Raw genomic sequence first — 19,502 nt, 5'->3', positions numbered from 1 at the left:
TGTTTCTTATTTAAATATGCCTGTCCTACAACTGGACACTGACAATTTTAAATATCAAATAAACTTGGGATTGATATGAAGCAAAGCAACTGCTTGCTGCCATACCTTATTTTATGCTCATTTATATTGTTATGGGACAAGTTACAAACTAAGTAATACTTGTAACATAATTGGCTAAATGGCCAATGTAATGGTTGCATAGCAGGCAAATCGGCCAAGGCACTGGTTTAATGATCTTGTTTGATACTGTGAAACTGTTTACTGATTTAGTGGTATTAACCATATGTGGATTCTAAAAAACAAAAGAACTTCTGGATAATTTTGAATCTCTGAAATTAATTCTATCAAAACTTTTGATTTTCAACCCTGTATATATCGCCATTCCCCATGTGAAATTGAAAAATCATCTCAAAGAAATACTCCACAATGCTTTTCAATATAAATCTGTAGCATATGCTTTAAATTTATTACTTTGGAATACCATACTGCATATTTTGGTAATAGTGAACAAAAGGTAAAACAGTATGCTGGAGTTTCTTATTGACAACATATTTTTGAATTTGGAGGTAAATTTTTTAGTCCCCTACTGACGAAGTCGAAGGGGACTTTAGGTTTGCACTCCGTCCATCCGTCTGTCTGTCTGTCTGTCTGTCCATCTGTCAGTCCGGCAAATAAGTTTTCCAGACTTTTTTTCTTCGTGCTTGAAGATATTGATTTGATATTTGGTTTATGGATTCATCATGACAAGTTACAGGTCAAGTTCAATTTTCACGATTTTAGCTTTTCTCTTTGTTCAGTTAAAGTTCTTTCCCTAGAATTAAATTTTTGATGAAATACTTATTAATGAGTAGAATTCTGTTCAAAGGAAAATTACTCATTTTTTAAAAGATTTAAAAGACAAAATGACATTTTGGATTTTTTTCCTTTTCTTTGGTAATTTGTTTGAAGAATTTAGTGGTAGGTTTGTTTGTCATTCTTGAAGATATTGATTTGATAATTAGTATAGAGTTTATCATGACACCTTACAGATCAAGTTGGAATCTTGTTCCAGTCTGATAATTTTGTGCAGAGTTATGGTCTTTAGACATGGAAAATTCACTTAAATAATCAGTTTTCAACAGTTTTTTTTCGTCATGCTTGAAGATTTTGACTTGATATTTTTATGTAGTTTACACCATGACAAGTTATAGATCAAGTTAGAATTTCGTTCCATTACAATGAATTTGTAACCAGTAGGGGACTATGTATTGCCATGCAATACTCACAGAATGCTTGTTCCAACAAATTTTCGGCAATCCTATGGGAACGAACTGTGCCCCTCTCCTTGCCGACCTCTTTTTATTTTCATATGAGTCGAAGGTCCTTCAGACACTTGGTCAAAACAAGTAGATCAAAGAAGCCAGATTATTTAATTACATATTAAGATATATTGATGATGTGCTTTCCATTAACAATCCAAACCTTTTTGATTGGGTTCCATTAATATATCCTCCAGAACTAAAAATTAAAGAAACAACAGACACAGCTTCCTCCACCTCTTTTTTAGACTTATACCTCTAATTTGAGGTAAGCTGTCATCTTAGTACATGTACCAGAATCTATGACAAACGAGACGATTTTAATTTTGAAATTATCAATTTTCCCCACCTTATAGGCAATATACCTCCATATGGGATATACATTTCCCGACTCATTTGGTATTCAAGAGCTTGCAGCTGCTACCCAGATTCTATAAAACGTCACCAGTGTCTGAGCAGAAAGTTGATGAACCAAGGGTTATTTCAAAGAACGTCAGGTCTTTTTTTTTTTTTAAAAGTTCATCTGAAGATACCAAGACCTTGTTGATAAATATTCCGTATCAACTTCACAGATAATACATGATGGTCTTGAAGTATAGATTCTAGGTACTGACATTGTTTATCATCTTAATCACGTGTTATAATGTTCTTTTATTTGTCTTTGTAAATTGTTAACCTTTACTGTTTAGTCAATCTTAGGTAATATCCTTTTGGCGTGGCTGGGAACTTATGCATCCCCAAATGTTTTCTTGTGCTGGGGTCATATTTTGCATTCTTGTTTTTCTTTTTTGCATATATGCTTTGTCTATATGCGACTTTGTTGGTTTTTTTTGTTGACATATTTGTTTGATTTTATAGTGATTAAGATAATAACCCAATGTTGACTGCTGTACCCCTTTTTTTTTGTCATTCATACCTATTATGTCTGTTTGTTTTGTTGACACATAAATTGTCGATATAATGGAATTTTATGCCACTGTCATACAAGTGAGAGGTTTAGCTAGCTATCAAACCAGATTAAATCCACCATTTTCTACAAAAGGAAATCCCTGTACCAAGTCAGGAATTTGACATTTGATGTGTTTGATTTTTTTATTTTGCCATTTGATAAGGGACTTTCCGTTTGGATTTCCCTTGAAGTTCGGTATTTTTGTTATTTTTCTTTTTAAAATGGTAACAGAGAAACTGTTAAACATTGACTTACTTAGTACAGGTGCAACCTATAAGTTTTTAACAAGATTTATTTAAGCTTTATAACCTTTTTGTTATGTTTATCTTGTCCACATCGTATTAAGAGTGGTAAAATATCTAGGTCAATCATAGTTGGTCCATTTATTCAATAAGAAGGCCATTTATAATTTTTAGTGTTTCTGACAACAACAAAACCCTTCTAGTATAAGTATACATTGTTTTTTCATCAACAGTTTCTCGATAACTCTTTTGATAGGCTCATTTACCAATCAAGAATTATGCTTTGTGAAACAAAATAAAATAGCTTCTTGGGATAACTTTATCTTGCTTTGGAAGTCCATTATATTTGGCTCCCTACGACCTTTTAAGTAAGGTTATACTGCTTGTAGTTAGTATTATGTTTGGGTTTTTTTTCTTATTAAAAACCACTTTGAATAAAGCATGTTTTATCTACCCTTGTACTCTAGTTGGTACACATTTAATAATTAATAATATAGCAAGTCAACTAAATCTCTTGATTTATGGTAATGTGTTTGCATTGAATGCAGGAGGTCATTGGTTTGATCACAAGCCAGGTCAACCCACGTTTTAAAATTTGTTTTTGCTACTTTTTCACTAAGCACATGACAATTTGAAGTAAATTAAGAAACTTCTTGTCTTGGATGAATAGATAATGATATATATTTCAGTTAAATGTTTGTTACATTGGCTTGTGTGCTTATTTTGTATCTCCAATTTCTTGTATTTCACCGGGTTGTCTCGTGTATATTAACCCCAAGTTATTTTATTGTATTCCACTGTTTTCTATATATTTCTTGTTGATAAAAAAGTAAGAAACAAAACACCTTTATTTTCTGTATTTGTAAATAATTTGTAACATGAATAATGATAAACCATAAACAAACACAACCTTAATGACTGTTTACACAATCTTTAAAAACATACAATAATAAACTGTATATTATCTAATCAGTAGAAAGTTCTGCATTTGAACTGTATAAACAAATAGATATTGAACACATACATATAGCCATCATTGATACTGTTTTACATCAGCTTTACTTTCAAATGAAATTTAAGTTTATTTGCAAAGTATTCATTACATATAATAGCACCAACATTAATTCTTTTAGCAACTTCAATACATCACACATATTATGTAGTTAAACATTGACTTTAGGAGAGGAATGATGAAAAACCAAATAAAGGGAATTTCAAAAATAAATGTATTTTAAGATTTACTTATATAGGGGTTTAAAATTATGTAAGTGCTAAAAATAAGAAGATATCAATTAAACTTTAAATATAGGACATATTGCATCAATTGCATAAAGAGTATAAACATTGTACTACAAAACGTTACAATTATTAGAAAAGAAACTATCAACTGAAAGTGCAAAAATATAGTCTTAAACTTGTCATTGGAAATGGTGATGGGGCAATTTCCCCTTTCAAGCCAATCCCTATCTAAAATAAAACTGATGCACATTAACATTTAGCTCAAAGATGAAATAACGCTTTTAACTATTCAATTCTTTTGAAAGTTTATACTTTTTACTTCTATCATTATTATATACGCCCCATAGTGATCATTCTGTCAGTCCGTCAGTCCGTCCTTAACAAATTGTGTCCGCTCTATATCTAAAGAACCGTTATGATTTCAAAGTTTATACTTGACATGTATATTAACCAACATCAGAGGGTGTGTCATAATGTATGTACAACATCCTAGGTCAAAGGTCAAGGTCAAAAACTGCTTTTAGTTGACAACCCCATGTCCTATGGTAAAGATCGTGTCCGCTCTATATCTTGAGAACCGTTATGATTTCAAGGTTTATACTTACTATGTATATAAACCAACACCAGAGGGTGTGTCATAATGTATGAACAACTTCCTAGATCAAAGGTCAAGGTCAAAAACTTTGGTTTTAGTTGACAACCCCATGTCCTATGGTAAAGATCGTGTCCGCTCTATATCTTGAGAACCGTTATGATTTCAAAGTTTATACTTGATGTGTATATAAACCAACACCAGAGGGCATGTCATAATTTATGTACAACTTCTTAGGTTAAAGGTCAAGGTCAAAAACTTTGGTTTCAGTTGACAACCCCATGTCCAATGATAAAGGTACAAAATTTTTACCACACATTATTCACAGCGGGGCCCACAGAGATGGCTCCCATCTCAATGATATCTAGTTTTATGCTATCTCCACATTTTCATCATCATTTCAAGATATTTTCATATTATTATCAGGATTTCATGTTATTTCCAATTATCATGTTATGTTTGCTATTTTCACATTTTTATCAGCATTTCATAATTTTTTACACATTTTTATCAACATTTCATGCTATTTTCACAATTTTGATCATCATTTTAAACTTTTTTTCACATTTTTATCAGCATATTCTGCTGTTTTCACATTTTCATCATCATTTTATGCTAGTTTCACATTTTCATCATCATTTCATGCTATTATTAAATTGCCATCATCATTGAAACAGTAACTGCAGACTCCAACAGTAAAACATCATTGCATAATATTTTCACATTTTCATCATTTCATGCCATCAGCATTTGAATTGTGTTGACAAAGATTATGAAATAAATGATAATAATGACTAATATATTACACTTACATTACACATACAAATGTACTAGAAATTATACTAAAATAGTAATTTTATTTTAATAACAAACAAAAACAATTATACAAGTAAGAAAATATCAATTTTGCAATGTAAGATCTTAAACCTTAAGACTATAACTATACAAATTAAACTTGATTAAAGCACCAATTACATGTGAGATATATGGAAAACAAACATTAAAAGCATTGTAGATTTTTGCAGAGTGCACAACCAAGGGAGAACTCATCACCAGTTGGAGGGTGTTGCAGTCCAAGAGGGCATTCAGTTCCTGTTAACTTTTTCCCGAGGGGAGCTGAAAAAAATGCATATTTATAGGTTTATAAGTATTGTACAAGTAACATACATTTTTATTTGACTCCACCTGTAGTGTAATTTTTCACACTATTTGGTATTACAAAAACCGATGTTTATACCCTCCCTACTGTAAAAGATACCATTGAACTGGTAAACTTGATCAAAAATTTTTAAAATGAATAAATTATATAAGATATGTCATGTTCATTACTTGCATTACTTGCATGCCATACAGTTTTTGGTTGTTCAGTTCAAATTTTTTAGAAGCTTTACACTGAAAATTGACTCACCTGCTGGGCATTGTGGTAATTGCGGTTTTGACATGTTGGTGACAACAGTGTGGTTGTTATGACAAGTGTTACAGAAGTGTGTAGTTCCAAAACAATAGAAAACTGCTATAGAACAACAGTAACGGCACTTGAACTCAATAAAATCCTTTCCATGTTTTGGACATTCCTGAAATAGAAAATATATGACATGATGCTTCTATTTACTTCCACAAATTTTGATCAGGGTATGATTACCCTTCCGGATCACATCACATCATATAACAATTGATTATTATTTTGTTTTCTTGTGTCAATGTATGATGTTGTTCTTGTCATCTGTTTGGGGGTTGTTGCTGTCTTTATTATCAAATATATTTTCAATTTTGGTTCATTCAGGTATCAAAAGAATTATGATTTTTAGTAACACTTAAGACCTTAAGTAACTTTTTCTATTTTGCACATGTTAAACTGTCCTTTAATACTTTGGTAAAATTCACAGTTCTTTTTCTAACATTCATCCTCAAAATAGTTTGATTTTTTGATAAGAGAAACAAACCTCATTTTCTCCAGAATCACTATTTAAAAAGTAAAATAACAAAAATACCGAATTCCGAAGAAAATTCAAAACGGAAAGTCTCTAATCAAATGGCAAAATCAAAAGCTCAAGCACATCTAACGAATGGATAACAACTGTCTTATTCCTGACTTGGTACAGGTATTTTCCATGTAATCTAAATGATAGAGGCAATAATGTTTGTTATTCTGATATGTGAGGTTACGGATTGAAACAAAGGTATGTTCATTTTTAACATACTCACATTACTTGAAACATTAGTCATAAATTTTATCAACTGGACCATTTGTCTGATCTAAGTATGAATTCAAATGCGAAAAGACTTCGTGGATTAAATAAGCGAACACATCACCCCTTATTATACCATTGTTATAGCTAAACTATTTCATAGACCCTATAGAATGAGTATGCTAGTTTTACAACGTGTTTGGGGATAAATAAACTCATCAAAGATACCAGGATTGCAATTTTGTATTTGCGACAGACGCGCGATTCGTCTGCAAAAGACTCATCAGTGACGCTCGAATAAAAAAAAGTTAAAAAGTCCAAATAAATGACGAAGTTGAAGAGCATTGAGGACCAAAAAATCCTAAAATTTGCCAAATACAGAAGGTAATCTTTCCCTAAGGTAGAAAAGCCTTAGTATTTCAGAAATTTTAAGTTTTGTAAACAGTTAATTTATAATCGCCTACCTGTTCTCTAGAAATATCAACACACCCACCACAGACAAGATCTGCAGGATTAAAATCGTCATCATGGTCGTGTTCACATCTACCTTCACCTCCATAATAAGCCTGAAATAATAAATATACTGTGGTTTGAAAATTACCAAAATATGTTAGAACTGATACTACAGTGTATTAAATAAAGGCAATAGTAGCATACCTCTGTTCAATAGTCATAAATAGATTAAACTGAAACAAATCCGGGTCACAAACCAAAACTGAGGGAAACGCATTAACTATAAAACGAAAACAACGGAACAACAGAAACACTGAACTGCTACAAAAAACAAACGCCATCATACATATTAAAATCAATGGGACAGTGTTCTTATAATAGTTCGGGTAACATGTGTAAAGAATTGAAATACGTATCCTTGTTTGCCTTGTTAGTTATGTAACATTAAGTAACCTTTGATAGAGGCTATACTTACATCTACACCAAAGGCAATTTGTTCCAAAAAATATATCATAAAATAATGTTACAAAAACCTTCAAAGAGCAAAGTAACTCTCCAACAACCCATTTAAATCGATATGATAGTCAATATTTTATTCATAACTCATTTGGACAAAAAAGAAAGAAGGTGGAAGTTATTTGTATCAGCTCATTATTTTGTACCTTTCCACATTTTGAACATTCATAATATGCATATCTTTCCATAGCATATCTTGCTGGATCCTGATAGAATATTCCACCTGGTTTGTTTATGGCATCACATTTGAATAGACCTTCATATTCTAGTCTTGTTAAAGATTTGGTCTTCACATCTCCGAACAAACAGTTAATAGGTTGTAGAACTTCTTCCAATGAAGGATGACTTACTCTTGTCTAAAATTGAGAGACATATGTTTTTTATTCTCAAGTTCAGATTAGTTTCGGAGATTATCAAACACAAATATATAGTATTACTCCATTAACAACAGCATATTTAGTCTTTCCCAAATATTTAAAAATCTCAATAGTTAAGTGTCAATACAATGATATTGACATAATATGAACATTTACGTGCATTTTATTGTGATTTTTAATGTTATTATTTGTATGCTTTGTAAAATGTAGTCTCCGTTAGTCGTTTTTGGTTTTATATTTGATCCTTATGGTTTTACTAGCTCTTCATTGTTTCAAGAGGCTTTGGATATTAAAGTAATTTGGTCTCTAGCAACACCAAAGGGATATTGATCGTCGAAATAGGCATCTGGTGCATTAAAATTGTTTCCATGAATGTTATTATAAAAACAGTTTGTGTGATTTTTCATTATAAAATAAGAAGATGTGGTTGATTGCCAATAACACAACTGTCCATCGGAGTAACTGTTCTTTTCATATCGTTTGATTTTGAATACTTTTGATGTATTTAACTTCTTAAATTTTGGATTGAAAAGTTGCTTAAACTATAAGTGAAAATGTACAATTAGTATCCAGGGTTTGAATAAGACATATCAGATAATACACACCTTGCAAATAGGACATAGTGAAAACCCGAATGTTATTCTTGGTCCAATCCATCGCTTCTCCAGAATCTGGCGTACACACTCGTAGTGGAATATATGATCGCATTCCAACTAAGTAATAAACACAAAAGACGTTACAATAATTTTTAATGTGAAGGCTTACCATAATACAAAAATAAGCATAATTTGTATATATTGATTAATAAATTATAATTAGAAGTTGGATGACATTAATCTTTCACATAATACGTGTAAACAAATTTAAAGTCGTTTTTTGATATGCATCGAAAACTATAGTTTCATTTTGCAATTTCATAACTCAAAAATAAAGCTGAGACGAATTTGACTATTTTCTATGTTCCTTATGGCCATACAGTTCTTATATTTTAACGTTTTTATACACCCTGGCTTCCAAATGTTCGGGTTTGAGCGTTCCTGTTAAAGGAAGATCCGGTGGTTATTTCAAAGTGTTATTTCCATTCAATACAATCATTTACCAAAATGTACAAGACCAAATCTAACGGTGGATAATATAGATAATATTTACATTTCTATATTCTTATACCTTTATACATGGGAATGAAGGCAGTGGTTCTGTATAGCATATCATACACATATCATTTGCTGTGTGTTTTTGGTTTGCATTGTTACATGAAAGGCAAGGGACACATGAATTTTCATCTTTCAGTCCCCTGCATGGATGCCCGTGCATACAGATCTTTCCACAGAACTCCTGAAAAAAGGTGATGTATTGATTAATTTAACTATTTTAATATTGAAATGCCATGACTGTCTTGTTAATTGCAAGAACAACAATGGATTAGTTTCTTCATTTTATTGCACATTTGGCTCAATGGACTTTCGATGTTGTCATCGACTTTTCATGAAAATGACAGTTCTAGATCTGTTCCAACATTACGCCAAAAGAAAAGTTTTCAAATACAGACTTTATGATTTATCAGATGAAAATACGAGTACTTAAAGTCCAGGCAAAAAAAATTGGGGCAGAAATTCAATTCAGCCACGGGCCCGCGATGACCTGCGATGTTTTCGATGTGTTCTAGTATATAATATATAAATAAACTTTGAGACAACTATCCATAGATCATAGGACAAAGACTTTAACATTTACAGCTTACAGCTTACAGCTTATAACAGTATACGATCTTCGACAATGCGCAAAACCCAAACTTAGTAAGCTATTAAAGTATATTGTATGTCAACTACCGATAGGTTTGAACGTTGTTTTCAATTTAGACTTTCTAACAAACGATCTAGTATATATATATGCATGATGTTGACACCATTTTATTTATTCGATGTATTTTTGCTTCCAATATATTGCGTAATATTCTGACTTATAGCACATATTCAGATACATTTTCTTTGGGAATGACATCTTTGAATGAAATCATAAAACTTACCATTGTGTGATGTTGAATATATGCTGCTGTTGTGAAATACTGTACATAAAGCAGTAAATGGATATTTATACTGTATATGTCAGTTCTAAATATAGATATAGAATTTCCTATTTTAAATACATTCACAAAAATCAATAGTGAAAGTAGAAAATGTTTGAAAACAAAATATGTGTAAGATTGTACCACTTAAACAAAATACTGCATATTTGAGTCTGTGTTTATAAGTTCAAACTTATTTTCTCAAAGATAGTCAAAAACAGCTTTGGTGTGACATATTTTCAATCGATCATATCTGCAAATTTCAGCCTTGATCTGTACAATGAAATCCAGTCTGAAAATTTTCAGTGAACACGATATCCAATCAGCCTTTCAGAAATTTAATGTAAATAACAAAGTAACACGTACGCACTCACACACACACATACATATACGAGTGATCAATCTGCACTATTAAAACAATTATAATAAACTATTCCGTGTATAATAATACTAGTATTTGTAGCATATGTGATATAATTTTATTTGTTTGATTTTGATTTTTTTTTATTTTTAATGGAGTACAAAAGCGTTGACATAAGCGCATATTTTGTATGAAGCACTTTCGGGAAATATAAGGATGATCAAAATCTATGACAAATTTATGAAATGTTATTTTCATTGTATATCATAACATAGAAAATTCATGAAAAAGTGCAAGTTTGGTCGAGAAGGAGTTCAGTGTTCATTATGTTTCAAACTAAAATACTTATTCCGATATCATCATGTTCTCCTGATGATTCTTGTTTACTTAAGTCTCGCTTCCAGGGGGGGGAATGTAAACCTGGTTTCTTTGATGAAATTTTACACGTGAGTTGAACTCACTTTCCCAAGTAAATGTACACAGACAAATAGATCCGACAGTTGAATTCTCAATCACTGTACAGCGTAAAAAAGTGTAAAAAATAGGATGAAATCTTACTATCATCGTGGTATTTTTTTATTTAAAAAAGAACAAGGATACACCAAGGTACAGAAATAATGCAAACGTTTCCTACGAAGCATACAACACTCGCCATACAAAACTATATTCAATTAAAAAATGTCATGGGGAAGAGGAAACAGCAGTCCACAAAAACTACACGCGGATTGAACTGTTTTTACGATAAATGTAACACAATCAATACTGATTAAATATTATATTGAAACTACATCCTTACATTTAAAAAAAAACTGTATTACTTTTGTATTTGAAATTATACATGGTAATCCATCTGGTCTTTTTGCATGTTTTATTTATAGAATTGCATTAGACATGTTAGAAGCTTGTTACGTTGACACTTAAAAAGGTTTACATGTATCTTTGTTTCGTGCGTATTGGTAAGAAAATGTCAAAATTCCTACGTTCAAAATTCAAATATAAAGCTCTAACCGTACATCACTTTTCAGAGAGTTCCACATAAAATCGGACAGATCATGATGATATAAATAACAGAAATCTACATATATTTCCACAACTAAGTTTTAGAGCTTGCATACCTGTTTCTTGTTATATCAACATAAAACTATGGTCTTTGTGTGAATACTTAGTACAACCAAACAAAAATGTAAATTTTAAGGAAGTTCTTTTAATTTTGATTCGTTTAGGACGAGAAAGCGGGCAAAATTCTGCACTGTATATAGATGAACATATTTTGTTTAGTTATTATGAACTTTTTACAGCTTCGCTTACCATATGGTATCAGCTTTTACTCATTATTGAAGGTGGAAGGTGACTTTGTCATTTGGTCTATGGGTAGTTTTTTGTCGCATTGACAATCATACCACATACCCCACATTTGTAAACATACAGTATGCAGACATGGCAAAGTAAATGTCATGTCAAGAAAGACTGCAAAATCATCCGTATAAACGATGCAAATAAGAAGTGCAAAAGTACCTGATGTGATTTACTTTATGTGAGTTTCATAAAAAATTGAAAAAGTAGGACTTACGGATGGACTGTTGCATAAACATACGGACATCACTATATTACTATATAAAAAAACTTGGGAGGATCATATTACGTTTGTTTAGAACTGCATATAAGCGAATACGATGAACTCATAGTTAAACCAAATGCGAGGAAAGATATACAAAAAGTAAAACGCTTGGAACGATTAATTGAGTTCTGATGTTTTATGCCATATTTAGCATCTGGCTATTTCGTGGCGGTCAGTTTTTATTAGTTGAGAAAGTCGGAATACTTTGGAGACACGAAAGTGAATAATGAATGAAAAATATGTCAGAGAAAAGCAAGACATTCATTGGTTAAAAACAAAAAGAAAAACAACAATCACAAAACACCAGACTGAACATAAAAAATTATCTTGAGCAACATTTACACTTCCTAGTCATTTACCAGTTTGAATACATGCAGAAGCCTCGTTGTGTAAGCAATTTTGTCTGCACGTATACTTGATTTGGCATTCCAATTTTTTTCATTCGAGCAACACTGATGAGTCTTTTGTAGGAGAAATGAGCGTCTTGTGTACCAGATTTTAAAGCTGGCATCTTTGACTAGTTTACACCAAGGGATCCCCCAACACACGAAAGTGCCCTTCAATAAAAAAATTGTATGAGAATGACCACGATGGAAAACTATTTATTTGTAATGGGAATGTTTTGTTCCTTGGTATGAACCATAATTTAATGAGGAAAATATAAAATTGTGTGATATTTGAAAACTATTTGATAGTTTGTGAAACCCATATCTGTTGAATGAATAGTTTTAACTTTTGATTTTATATTTCATATTTTTTATAACTTTCATGTTTTGTTAATAACATTTTATTGTAGATAACACGACTTTTCTGATTAAAGAATCATAGAATCTTTAAATTCCATATCCCTTTAATGAGGTAGACTTGTTTTGAATTAAAAATCAGTATTATAGCTGTCGGTCATGTCGGATTTTGTTTATATATATAAAGACAGACCCCTGTCCCTGGTTCCACTTTATAAACTTGTCCATCTTCAGAGAATAATTGTACCCATTACATGAATTACTTTACCATGACATACTGGTTTTGTGTGTAGCAAAACAAAAAACTTATCCATCTAAAAATAAATATAAAGGTTCTCGAGGGAAAATGACGAGTAGTCAATTGAAATGTTGATATTAAATAAAGGATTAGAGTTTAAGAGTGAATTTTGCCAAAAGTTCAAGCAAATGTTTACAGCTCAATTAACGCAAAATATTTCGCATTTTCTTGGGACTTTTTTCGTTATAATTTTAAACTATTTCTTGGTTAAGACAAAGTTTATTTATAATAAGACATCGGCGTGATAAAAGCAGACTGTCAAGCTAAGATCATATATTTACAATATATTTGCATTTCAATCAGATCTTCCATATTTTAAGGTAATAATAGTATAACAAATAAGAATAAACCTTGTCAACACGCTGTTATATGTAATACTTATCAAGATAATGGCCAGAAGGAAAATAGTAAAGTATTACATATAACATTCGAACGGCGTGTTGACATTGTAGCATGATGCATGCCACCTAGATGTTGTTATTGCTTTTTAACATACAATCATATTAAAATACAAATATGTGTTCACACCTTGCTTGCCTTGTAAGCGGAGCATTGACAAAGTATCAGATTGGTTATTATACATGTTATGGTTATACTATCCAAAGATTCTTTTAATAGTTCAACGATCTTGACTGATAATAATAGACTTCTTATTTCTCACTTGGAGTATGAATAAAAGAAGTTGTTGAACATGTTGAAGGGAACTTAAATATTTATTCTCTTTTAAACCAAAAGGTATCTAGAGATTTTTCGAATCACCAGCCGCGTAGAAACGAATATCGGTTATTACCCTCATTTCTAACTTAAGACGAGGGTAACTTAAAAAAAAGATGGTTATGTCGATGGGTTTTTTTTCGGTCATGTTAAAACATTCTTTTTAATTCCCTGATTCTTACAAAGACTGACACTGGAATATGACAGTCGTTGTCCATTCGTTTGATGTGTTTGAGCTTTTGATTTTGCCATTTGATTAGGGACTTAATTTCCGTTTTGAATTTTCCTCGGTGTTCAGTATTTCTGTGATTTTACTTTTCAAATAATTTTAGATAGCTTAGTGAAACTTTAACTTATTCCTCATTTTGTTAACTGGATGTTCAAAGGAAAAATCGGTTATTTAGGGATGTACGGCGGGCGGACATCCGGGCGCGGTCGGCTGCTAAACTGTGTCCGTTCATAAACATGAAAACGCTTTGACGAAGTCTTTTCAAATTTTGATGTGTTGTTTCCTGTGACTAAATAAAGGTCAAATTTGCTTTTCGCGATTTTAGATTTTATCGTTGTTGATTTGTAGACCTTTCAATAGCGAAAAGTGATTCTTAGAGCGTTGTCCGTGCAATAACTTGATAACGCTTTGACAAAATCTTTTTGAAATTTAGGTATGTTGTTTCCGGTGACTAAATGAAGGTCAAGTTTTATTTTCACAATTTTAGCTTTTATCATCGTTGAGTTTTATACTTTTTACTTCATACTTAGATTGATTTTGGCATTTCTGAACCCTGCAAAAATCCATAAGTTTTTTTTACTTGATCCTGTTTGGGGGTCCTGATTTGCAAATATCATTTTCATGCAGGAAAATCCGGTTTGCTGTCACTCTGACAGCCTCTTGTTTCATACAATTTGACTTAACGTTTTACCAAAAATAGCACTGTCATAGGCACCGGGTGGAGGAGTGGGTAATTGCTCCCCCTTGGAACTTATTTTTTGCCAATATTTTTAAACAAAAATTGCAAATAATTGTAGATAACTACTAGACTATTTGATTTTCTAGGGGGAGGCAGGAGGATTTTGATAATGAATATCCTGGCCCGCAAGAGCTGTAAATGAATAACTTTGAATATCAAATGGTTGCTCGCTTAATTTATTTCTTTTTGACGGAGTTCAGTATGCATAAATACTTATTCCGGCCATGTTCTTCTGATGGTTCTTATGTAAACAAAACTCGCTTCTTGAGGAAAAAAATATATAAGCCTGGTTTCTTAGAACTCATTTTCACGATATGTTTTTTTCTATGTAGAAGATGTACACAGACGATACATATGACAGTATGCTCCCGATCACTGTAAAGAGTCAAACAAATGGAAGAATTCTTGTAATCATCATAGTGTTTTCTTGTTAAAAAAACAAGGATACAACAAGGTATAGAAATAATGTAAGTGTTTCCTACGAAGCATGCAACACACGCCATGAAATCATATACCCAATTTAAAAATTGTTATTCAAAAGCAGAAATAACAGTTCACAAACACTACACGTGGATTGAAATGGTTTTACGATAAATGAAGCAAAATTAATAACTTGTTGACGATGGTAACACACACAATACTGACTAAAAATTATTTAAACCATATTCGTACATTTGAAAATATATCTATTTTACTTACTTATTTGAAATAAACATGCATGCAAATGCATATGGTCTTTTTTCAATGGCATTAGAAGCTTGTTACATTGACACTTAAAACGTGTTTAGGGGTCATTAAAAGCTTACTATACGTTATGGATTTTCTCATTGTTGAAGACCGTGCGGTTGCCTATAACTGCTTTCATCCACTTCATTTTAACTTTGGTGGATAGCTGTCTCATTTTTACTCATACCACATCTCCTTATTTTTAATATAATCATATTGCTTTATATTGAGGCCAAAAATTGTGAAAATCATGCTTATTTACAATAACACAAATTCAAAGCACTTATTATACAGCACTTTTTAAAGTGTTCCACACAGTCCTTATCATGATATAAATTACAGAAATCTACCTTATTTTCACAAGTAAGTATTATAAGTCTGTCTATTCACTGTCACATGAACTATATGAATATTTTCTTTGTGCAAATATAACAAAAAAAATGTACATTTGATTCTGATGAGAAATAGTTTTGGACGAGAAGCAGACATACATTTGCACTGAATAGGTAAAAATATATGATCAAACTAGTATAGACCTATTAAAACTTCGCTTACCATGCATTATGAGCTGTTCCTCTTTATTGAAGGCCGTGTGGTGACCTGTAATTATTCACTTCTTTTTCATTCGTATATGAATAGTTGTCGCATTGGTAATCATACCACATATCCTCATTTGTAGATATACTGTATGAATATAGGGCAAATAAAGTTAGTTCAAATTAGATATAAAAAAATCATTCGCATGAAGGAATAAAAATAGAGATGCAAAAGTGCATGATATTAGCAATTTTCCATGAATTTAACAAAATAAGTTCAACTGGTTCAGGGGCAATTGGATATAAAAGTAAAACAGTAGGACTTAAGCACGAACATTCGCATGACGATTGATCACTATATACCACCTTCATTTAACAACAGAACTGCATATTAAGGAATCCAATGATCTCATAGTTACACAAAATGCTTGGCTAAAAAAAAAAAAGGAAAAGCTTAGATCGATTGATTGATTTCTTTGTGTTTTACTCCACCTTCTGCATTTGGCTATTTCGTGGGGAGCCAGAGTCTATTAGATGAGAAAGCCGGGGTGCTTAGGAGACATAGAAGAAATAACAGTACATTTAGAAAACGAAAAATAGAAAAGATAAACAGCAATCACAAAAAATAGACAGAGAAGCAAACACTACCCCCATCATTTACCAAGTTTCATCCAGGTGCCTCATAGATTAAGCAATTTCTTCTTTATTTATACTTGATTTGGCATTCCAAGTTTTTTTAATTCGAGTGCCACTGATGAGTGTTATGTAGAAGAAACGAGCGTCTGATGTACCAAATTATAAGCCTGCATGGTACCTTAGAAGAGTATATACATAAAGGGATCCGAATAAAAATTTAGAGAATCACGGCGATAGAAATTATACTTGTTAGAAAACTATAACCCAATCGCATATATTATAAAAATAAGTAGCTTTTACATGATAACCTTCTGGTTTTGTATTTTACATTTTTTCTTCTTCATATTCATGTTCTGATAAATATACTAGTAAACAAGATTTCTCTGACAAAAGAATCCAAGAATTTTTAATTTTTCAATCCCCTTAATATTATTTATACTTGTTTAAGACAAGCATTTAAATATAGCAAACATCTTCCCTGTATTTCTTCATGGCCTAAAAATAAATAAAAAGGTTCTTGAAGGGAACTTAAAGAATAGTCAATCGAAGCGTTAAAAGAACAAAAGATTGAAGTTAAAGAGTGAATTTTGTCAAAAGTCTAGCAAACGTTTAGAACTCGAATAAATGAAAAATATTTTATATTCTAACTGGAATAATTTCATCATAGTTTAAATACTATAAAAACTAGCATGACCCCTAGCTGTCTTGATTAAGACAAACTCTATTTATAGTATAGTAGGATATTGGCGTTATAACATCAGACCTAGTATTTGTGCTGTGAAGGTTAGACCATATTAATATTTTCCTTTCAGACAGAAATCTTATAGTTATTTTTTACGGTAATAATAGTGATAAAAATAAGTGTAAACCTCTCTTCCTACCATGTCTAGACGTTTAGGATGGTACTTAATGATAAAAGGCCAAAGGAAAACATTTTAGAATAATATAATTAGTTCTGAGCAGTCTTTGAGAAAACTAAATCCTTAATGCCATATGCCAAGCCGAAAGTACCAAATAATAATGTTAATATTGAAGTCTTCGATGTGATATATATTTCTATTTAAACATGATGCTATCTAGATGTATAAAAATACAAATCCTGTTATCACACTTTGCTTGCCTTGTCTAAGCAGAGCGTGGACACCAGATCTGTATTTAAACAACTTAAATGTTGGTTATTATAACCCTTCCATTAAGAGTTTTACCAACCAATGGCCATAGTTTCTTTAGATATTATTAATTAATACTCTTATTATAATTTAACGTCCCACTTGGAGTATAAATAAAAGAGGTTGTTGAAGGGAACTCATTTTGTGTATTTTGTAAAACAGAAAATAGTACAAACATGATACAGGTTTACAATAAAAGACAGAAATTCAAAAATTAAATAGTTCACGCTATCTTATTGAAACTGTTGTGTATACGAAGATATAATATGAAAGTTTGAATAGATATTTAAAAAACCACTTGACTATGATCATGACGTCAGTTTTGGTTAAGACAACCTTTTAAATCGGAGCACTTTAATAGTATCTGGCCTTGACCAAAAATAAAAGTAAAGTAAGCCTGATATTTATTTTAGTATAATCGGAGATATATTCCATTGTTCATATTTGTTTTCATACAATCTAACTATTAATGTTAGACTGACGTAGGCCCAGGAGCAAAAAGGGGGATTAATTTGCTACCCCACTTTTGAACTCTTTTTTCTAGTGTTGGAAAATTTTGTTTTTACTGCTAACAACAATTGAATGAGTCACTAACATAACTCCTAGATTGTAAGACGATAAAACAGTCATGTTATTGTGTTTTCTTCTCTATGTGCCCAGGGAAAAGCAGCTTCATTTATTATTTAGGACTTTGATATAGAATTCTTAATTTTTATATTTTAGACTTTAATTATTTGTGTTTTATAGTTCATTTTATTTTATATTTTCGTTTCTATTTACATTTCATATCCAGGACTTAAATCAACATGCTTTGATATGCAATTTAATTCTCAGTTTGAACATGAATAGTCATATGTTTTTTTTTAAATTCAATGATTTATTTTATAAAATAATTTATCTAAAAATAAAGATAAAACAGTTTTCTCAAAGAATATTCTTGTCAATAAAGGGCAAAATGACATAACACATTAAATGATACTAGTTTCAGGCACAATAAATCTTCTTAAGGAACGTTAAAGGGTGAATAAAATACTTGAAGCATGTGTTATATTGAGACGACCATTTGATTTTTTAGAGGAGGATTCTAAGATTGGAATTTAGTTCATTTAAAATAATTATGCTATACAACAATGAGAGGGAAGCCGGGGTAACTGATTGTTATATTTAAGCCTAACAACAAGGAACGTGTTTGCATTTTAGCATCCATACACTTGTATCCCAGAATAAAAGATTAAGTTTAGACGCTGATAAGAATGCTAAAGTGGGAATATTTGACATCCGATGATGACCCCTTTTGTCTGATGTCCATTGACCGAGTTAGAAATGACTTAGATGTCTGATTTCCTAGACTCTCATCCTTATTCAAGCTTTGTTGTAATCATTTGTCTCATGCATTGAACGTTCATTAAGGACATTGAGCTTTAAAGAACTTTTTAATTAGTCCGAGAACACAGGCGTGTATCCTGTCTCATCCAAAAAGTTACTCAGTAATGCTTCAGTTACTTCTCACCATGTTGTTCATTCGATTGCATGCTTGATATGGACTGTATATTCCAGTATTTTTGAAGGTCCTTTCATTTAACTTTGAAGGTTAGGAGCAACCTCTGGAATAACTTGACTAGCAACCTTTTTGTAACATGGCCAATAGGGGTAAAGTATGGATTATACAAACAAGACATATACACTTGAAATCTTTTTGTTAACTTTGACTATAGTGTTGTTTTGTCTTTGTTTGAAAATGAACTTTGGTTAAGAAAATGTGGCGACTTTCTGTAAAAGCTTACAATGCTTTGCTTTTATTCTAGTCAGAATA

At 31.4% G+C, this 19,502-nt stretch overlaps 1 protein-coding gene across 1 annotated transcript; it reads right to left on the bottom strand.

The window, feature by feature from the left end:
- Nucleotides 1-3,319: 3,319 nt before the first annotated feature.
- Nucleotides 3,320-9,952, bottom strand: LOC127715484 (E3 ubiquitin-protein ligase MYCBP2-like). Its single transcript, XM_052221544.1, has 7 exons — nt 9,882-9,952; nt 9,023-9,190; nt 8,461-8,568; nt 7,625-7,834; nt 6,974-7,075; nt 5,729-5,894; nt 3,320-5,436 (listed from the first exon to the last, which is right to left on the bottom strand). The coding sequence occupies exons 1-7, from the start codon at nt 9,882-9,884 to the stop codon at nt 5,321-5,323; spliced, it is 873 nt and encodes a 290-aa protein (XP_052077504.1). The 5' UTR covers nt 9,885-9,952; the 3' UTR covers nt 3,320-5,320.
- Between the last annotated feature and the right edge of the window lie 9,550 nt (nt 9,953-19,502).

The sequence above is a fragment of the Mytilus californianus genome, unplaced genomic scaffold, assembly GCF_021869535.1.
Source record: "Mytilus californianus isolate M0D057914Y unplaced genomic scaffold, xbMytCali1.0.p SCAF_9, whole genome shotgun sequence".
Lineage (NCBI taxonomy): Eukaryota > Metazoa > Mollusca > Bivalvia > Mytilida > Mytilidae > Mytilus > Mytilus californianus.
The sequence above is the reverse complement of the archived record's forward strand: the minus strand, read 5'-3'. Positions and strand labels throughout refer to the sequence as shown.